The 7,477-nt window shown below is 42.9% G+C and overlaps 1 protein-coding gene across 1 annotated transcript in view; it reads right to left on the minus strand.

Annotated features, from left to right (window-relative positions):
* Positions 1-5,084, minus strand: part of fhod1 (formin homology 2 domain containing 1) — a 31,188-nt gene extending 26,104 nt beyond the window's left edge. The window contains exon 1 of the mRNA XM_061067615.1: positions 4,853-5,084. Coding sequence (XP_060923598.1) covers positions 4,853-5,017 — 165 coding nt within the window. The 5' untranslated portion in view covers positions 5,018-5,084. The remainder of the gene's footprint in view (positions 1-4,852) is intronic.
* Between the last annotated feature and the right edge of the window lie 2,393 nt (positions 5,085-7,477).

The following is a 7,477-nucleotide window of genomic DNA, read 5'->3' on the forward strand; positions in this document are numbered from 1 at the left end:
AAATAAAACACAGAGTGACGAGATCTCTGAACGTTTCCACAGAATCTGAATCTCCAGGAGCTGCTCTGATGACGCATGTTGATGAATCAGATGTTTTAATAATGGATTCTGCTGTGAACAGAAGGAGGTGGAGCCACAGGGATTTAATCACAGGTTGAGGATCTGATCTCAGAGCTGCTGATCCTCTTCATTCATCAGGTTCCTTTCACCTTAAAGATTCAAACCAGATCAGTAGGTTCCTTCCTGTTGGACTTTAGAGATCGAGCCTGACTGTGTGTCTTCTGATGAATGATTTATAATATGATTCATATTATTATTAGTGGACCGTTGATTATGATGCGTCAGTAAAACAAGAGGTGACTCCTCGACCTGCACGATGGAGATCTCCAGTGTGAAAGCACCGAGGTCCGGCAGTAGAGAAGATAACCACATTCTGTCTGAGGGCTCGACTGAACTCTGGAAAATGTCCAGGAGAGGGGCGGAGCCTGTAGAGCAGCAGGAGGCGGGACATGACGTATAAACTCTGCTGTGGACAGATCAGTGTTGTTGTTTACAGCTCCTCCACACCGGCCTCATCACCAGAAGATCTGGAATCTCCTCGTGTCTCCAAGTGGACGTCTTCGTCTTCTACGTGTCCGGCTCCTCTTCTTCATCCTGAGATCTTTGTGTTCTTCCAGTTTCACGTCACGTGTTAGAAACCTCGTCCACACGTCCACTCGCTCTCTGAGAAGCTTCCACACATCGTCCTGCTGGTTCCTCACATGGACTCACTGCAGGACAGGTTCCAGAAGTCTGGACTTCACATTCTCACATACAGAACCTCCAGAACATTTCAGCTCATGTCTGAAAAAGCAGCTCAGGATTCATTCAGAGCAGCAGATGAAGTCAGAGGTTTTGGCCTCTGAGCCTGGCAGGCCGAGCGTCGTGTGGCTGTGAGTCATCGTGACGTATGAAAGTGGAAACAAGGCCAGAGATCCATGTTGATGTGAACTGCGTATGCATACCTGCAGAGTGGCATTCTTCTGCACACACACACACACACCCTGTCTGGAAACACACACACCCCCAGAGCTGCACTGTAACCAAAACATGACATCACCTCCATGTTCTGTGCCAGTGATGTCACATGGTGCAATGAGGTTTATTCACGAAAAAATTGTGTATGATTAAAAAAATCTAAAAAACTTAATTGACTCAATTTATTTCCCAAACTTTAATCAAACAGAAAACTAGCTAAGTTTCCGCTTGTTTCCAGTCACGTTCTCCACCAGGCTAAAAGCTTCATGTACCGTCTTTGTGCTAAGCTAGGCTAACAGATTTCCTCAGCTTGCCGTCTTTTTGCTAAGCTAGGCTAACAGTTTCCTCAGCTTGCAGTCTTTGTGCTAAGCTAGGCTAACAGATTTCCTCAGCTTGCCGTCTTTTTGCTAAGCTAGGCTAACAGTTTCCTCAGCTTGCAGCCTTTGTGCTAAGCTAGGCTAACAGTCTCCTCAGCTTGCAGTCTTTGTGCTAAGCTAGGCTAACAGTTTCCTCAGCTTGCAGTCTTTGTGCTAAGATAGGCTAACCGTTTCCTCAGCTTGCAGTCTTTGTGTTAAGCTAGGCTAAGAGATCCCTCAGCTTGCAGTCTTTGTGCTAAGCTAGGCTAACAGTTTCCTCCTCAGGACTTGAGTTGTTTATATCTCTGTGTCTCTGCTGCCCCCCCCCCACGTGCAGAGGGAGAAGCGTGTCCAGCTCTTATCAACACTTGGTTGTTAGCATTACATCCGTCCGTCCATCCGTCCTGCTTATCTCATATTTACAGGCCCCACCCTCTTCCTGCGAGGACTCTGCTCCTCGGCCCACACCAGCCAGTGAGGGGGGGGGGGACTGGTCCTGAGCTGGTCCTTCATGAGGAGAATCAAGTCTCCACGTTGATCCTATCACCTCGTCCAGAGGAGGCTGCAGGCCGAGCCCCAGGGCATGCTGGGAACAATCAGGGTTTGGTTGGAGGAATGTTGTCCAGTGGGGGGGGCCGCTCGCTGGTCTTTATCTGATGCTGTGGATTCCCGCGGCCTCCGAACGCCTCGCAGCCGGACGCATGTCTCACTGAGCTGAAGAATCTCAAACTTCTGCTCAAACACGTCGGATAAAAGTGATGAATTACAGGGTCGGCGGAGACACAAACTGCTGAGTCATCATCTGCTCATTTAACTGTGACTTTATCTCTGTGCACTTTAGCCTGAGTGAAGAACGGCTGAGTCACTGAACCACGGAGCAGCCTCCACTTCCTGTTGGGAGAACTGGACTTCCTGCAGCAGCGTCCTCAGAGAACCAGCACAAAGGAAACTGACTTCTTATTACTCAGGACTTTAGATGTTCTGCTGCTGTACTTGTAATCGAGTATTTCCATGTACTCTACTTCATACTTGTACTCCACTACATCGCCGGACTAGAGAACCTGAGGGAAACTGCATCGGACCAACAACCAGCAAACACGTTTCAGTCCTCAGACCTGAGGACTCCAGAGTCGAGACCTATAAACCTTCAGAACTCCAGATTCTATACGCTTAGGCCTAAGACCTTCATATCAGCAGATCCTCTCAAGTCTAGACCTTCAGACCTAAGACCTTCAGGACTCCAGATTCTATACTCTTAGCCTTAAGACCTTCAGACCAGCAGATCCTCTCAAGTCTAGACCTTCAGACCTAAGACCTTCAGGACTCCAGATTCTATACTCTTAGCCTTAAGACCTTCAGACCAGCAGATCCTCTCAAGTCTAGACCTTCAGACCTAAGACCTTCAGGACTCCAGATTCTATACTCTTAGCCTTAAGACCTTCAGACCAGCAGATCCTCTCAAGTCTAGACCTTCAGACCTAAGACCTTCAGGACTCCAGATTCTATACTCTTAGCCTTAAGACCTTCAGACCAGCAGATCCTCTCAAGTCTAGACCTTCAGACCTAAGACCTTCAGGACTCCAGATTCTATACTCTTAGGCTTAAGACCGTCATACTAGCGTATCCTCTCAAGTCTAGACCTTCAGACCTAAGAATTGTTGGACCTTCAGACCAGCAGATCCCCTCAGATCTAGACCTTCAGACCTTCAGACATTAAGATCCTCTAGAGTCCAGATCTTCCGATCTTGAGTTCAAACATAATTTAGCATTTAGGAACTCTTGATTTTTAACGTATCACTCAACTGATTCAGAGTCTTTCGATCCTAAACCAGCTCTTTAAAAAAACTTCCACTGGTAAATCCTGACAATCTTTGGGAGGTTGAATATTTCCGATTGCAACTGTAAGTCCTTCAGAGACGAGACCTAAAGGACTCTAGGGTCTAGACCTCCGAGACCCAAGAACTTTACACCTTCAGACCTTCAGTCTCTAGCACTGGAGACCTTCTAGAGTCTAGACCTTCAGTGTTTAATATAATATAAAGATGGTGTCCTGGTTCTAAAAGTTCCTCTGTCTCTTGTAACTTGAGACTCAGGGACAAAATCAGCAAAACCAGCTTCACATGAAACAGGAGTAAAATCCTTTTGTGTCTCTGACCTGGAAACTTCAGCTCCTCAGTGTTTGCTTGTGTTTGGTTGTGTTGCAGTTTGTGTTGCAGTTTGTGTATCAGGTGAAAATGAAGATACACTCAGGGGAGTGAGAGAACCTGAGGGTCTGGTGTCTGAACTTTTGGCAACAAATGTAAAGATACAAAATAAAAATCTCAATTATTGTCGCAGTATTTTGTATCAATAAAACTACAAGATCAATTGACTGTATATTAATATGACGCTCGTGTTCTGTGTGAACACAGTGAGGAGGTTTAACACATTCTTTTTTTTTTATGAGTTTTAAAACTTCACTCAGAAGCAAAATGTCTCTGAACTGAAATAACTTTTAATGTGATAATTATCAACTGAACATTCTTTATCTTGATATAACCTTCAAATTCTTTAAACACTTTTCCATCTGCTGCTGCACAAGATGTTTTAATGTCCTGTTTCATTTCAGGTTTAACTTGTTTATGATCATATTTATATTCTATTCATAATGAATCTTAATCAGGTGCTTCAAGGCTGAAATGTCCCTGAACTCAAGTGTTTTATTAAACTAACAGAAAATGTCAGCTTCTACACTGATAAAGTTCTAAAGTTCCCAAGTAAAGTCAGTTTAATTTTCCCAAGTAAAATCACCTCAACTTTGCAAGTAAAGTCAACTTAAATTTATTTTCATAATTAAGTTGACCTTAAGATTTCTTTCATAATTAAGTTGACTTTACTTTACTAAAATGTGCTTTATACTTACAAAAATGACCAGTCTTGCTCGATGTACATAATATTCTGATGCAAAAAGTTGCCTTCATTTTTCTTAGTAGATCAAACAATATTTTTCAGAGAAATATCATGGCAATGAAGTTACCTTTTTAAACCTTTTTTAAAAAGCTGACATTTTGGTCATTAGGTAATCAAAACTAACAGTGTTCAATATCTGCCCTTCATATTTTTAGCTATTGTGTATAAGACAATATTTACATTTACATTAACATGCTCTCAGAATCACTTTTAACAGTGAATCTGCTGTTATTAAAACGGTGGAAACCAAACAGACATTATTAGATTGATATCAAATTAAAATGTAAGAATAAACAATAACTTCTCTACACGAAGCACCTTCGTGTAGAGAAGTTATTGTTTATTCTTACATTTTAATGGTAAATTCAATAGTCTGATTTCTAACTGGAGTTTGGTGAGAACGAGTCTAACTTCACTGGTTGTTTCCTTTATGTTATTTAAAGTTCTCGGTTCTGTGACCGGGGTGAAGCCGGGATGAAGCCCGGGCCGGGGACCCTCCTCCCGGGCAGGTACCTCCGGGTGTGACCCACCTTCAGCGGCGCCTGCAGCAGCGAGTGGATCCCGCGGAGCTGCTCGCTCAGCGGCAGGTTCTCCTCCACCTTCACGGTCGGAGGTCTCCGGGGCTCGGGGAAGTTGGTGCAGATGAACGGGTCCGAGTCCTCCAGGAACTGGACCCGGCAGAGGATGGAGGCCATGGCCGAGAGACCGCGACCCAGCGGCGGCGAGCGGAGCGAGGGTGGCTCGGTGCGGAGGTTCGAGATCCAGCGGGACAACCGTCAAGTGAGCGGGGACAGAGGAGGTACACACTCCGTCCTGCCTTTCAAAATAAGACAGAGGATGTATACAAACACATCCGCTACTGCCTTTCAAAATAAACAGTTCTAAATTAATTTAAAACCAGCGTCAGAAAACTCACTTATTGATGATTATTGATAACAATAAAAAAGAACAATAATAATCTGCTGGTTTAGTTTAATTGTTCTTGAATTAAATCTTGATTTATCTTGATTTATCTTGTTTTACTTCTTTTAGTCTAATATCATGAATAGTTTGTTTTATTATTTATGTGCTTTTGTGTGATATGTCTGCGTCTTAATCCGCTTGTGTTTTTGATTTATTCTCAAATGTTTTCTTTATTGTATTCCCTCACATTGCTTTACATTTCTGTCTTGATTTGTTAATTGTGTGTTTCTGAGCATGTGCATCATGTGTCTTTATGTTATTAGCTTGTTTTAATTTTACAATCAACGGATAAATGAATACGCAGATGAAAGTCAGCCTGTGACACTACATGTAGCCTACAAGTTAAATAATGACCTTTTTTTCATTTTGTGTTTACATTACATTTACATTTACATAGAGCAAACATAAAACTTCTGAATTAAATACATTAAAACCCTTGAAGGTTAAAGTTCTGTCTCCCTGCACACAGGTGTAACGAGTTCTCAGGCTCAGGTCGAGCAGCTGGAGGAATAATGATCTGCATAACTTTATCCTCACATCTCTCACCAGCAAATCAATGTCTGAATAGTCATGTGCACATTTAAAAATTCCTGGTGATTTTAAAGACATTGTTTCTGACAAATGTACAAAGACACGGACACGGAGATGAACCATATACTGTATATATGGATGAACATGAGAATAAACCTGTTTTTTTGCAGGAGAATCCGGAAACTGAAAAATCTACAAAGATTCTCTTAAAAACTGGAGGTGACTTAAACGTTGTTACATGAAATAAAAAGAATGATGAGAGGAAACGCTGCTGCGGAATAAAGGAAATGAAAGAACTTTTTCATTCACGTGAACAGGAAACGTCTCAGCTCAGTTGATCAACACCAGGCTTTGCTTCGACTGGAAGATTCCCAGTTTAGATCCTGAAGGTGGACGTGGTTCCTCCTGGAAAATAACATCAGTGACAGGTTAAGTTTCTGGAAAACATACAGAACATTTAGTTAAATAATCAAACGAATATTTAAGTAACATATTGGAATTATCAGACTAATTAAACTGTGTTCATCTTTTATTTTGAAGGGAATATGAGGGAACATCCGGTTGGATATAGGATGACTTGATGGTGGACGGTCCAGTGGTGACGTCATGTGACATCAGCAGTGAACAGGTGAATGTGAGCGTGATTTCAGGTAACAACACATGAAGAAGAAACCTGCTGTGGAGCAGCAGCGCACTCTGGTGGCTGGGTCACCGCACTGCAGCAGTTTACTGATGTGGAGACACAACTGGAGACACAACTGGAGACACAAATGGAGACACAACTGGAGACACAGCTGGAGACACAGCTGGAGACACAACTGGAGACACAGCTGGAGACACAGCTGGAGACACAACTGGAGACACAACTGGAGACACATCTGGAGACACAACTGGAGACACAACTGGAGACACAACTGGAGACACAACTGGAGACACAACTGGAGACACAGTTGGAGACACAACTGGAGACACAACTGGAGACACAACTGGAGACACAACTGGAGACACAACTGGAGACACAACTATCTGAGGCAGAAACTGGGAATGAAACTGGACGACGTGTCTCCACTTCCTCAAATTATGTGACAATAAATGTGAATTATATTTTCATTATGTGACAATAAACTTTGATTTGATTTGATTTATATGGAAACTATAATATTTCCGATATGAACGCTGCCATCTTCAGAGTCTGTGCAGCAGCGACCAAGGGGCGGAGCCACGGTAACAGTGTCAGCTGCCAATCATGACGTCTCTGCCCGTTTTTATATCATCAAAAACCTAATTCAAACCAAACTGATCAGAACTTGAACAAACATCAGTGAGATAAGAACAACCGGAAATGACAGAAATCACATTTTACAAACACGTGGTTTACGTTTCCAATCGACGTAGAACGTTATTCTTCTGTAGATTCGTTGCTAGGCGACAGCTTTGAGGGCGGGACAAGCTGGGGGCACAATAGGAAGATGAGAAGCATCTCATTCAGACGTTGGACGCGTGGGACGAGTCCTCAGAAGGATGCAGTCGCTGAAATCAGATCAGAATCAGAATCAGAAGTATTTTATTGCCAAGTACGTTCACACATACAAGGAATTTGCTCTGGTTATTGGTGCAAACAATGAACATAGAAACATAAAAACGCAATAAATACAACATGC

The sequence above is a fragment of the Limanda limanda genome, chromosome 3 (genome assembly GCF_963576545.1).
Source record: "Limanda limanda chromosome 3, fLimLim1.1, whole genome shotgun sequence".
Classification (NCBI taxonomy): domain Eukaryota; kingdom Metazoa; phylum Chordata; class Actinopteri; order Pleuronectiformes; family Pleuronectidae; genus Limanda; species Limanda limanda.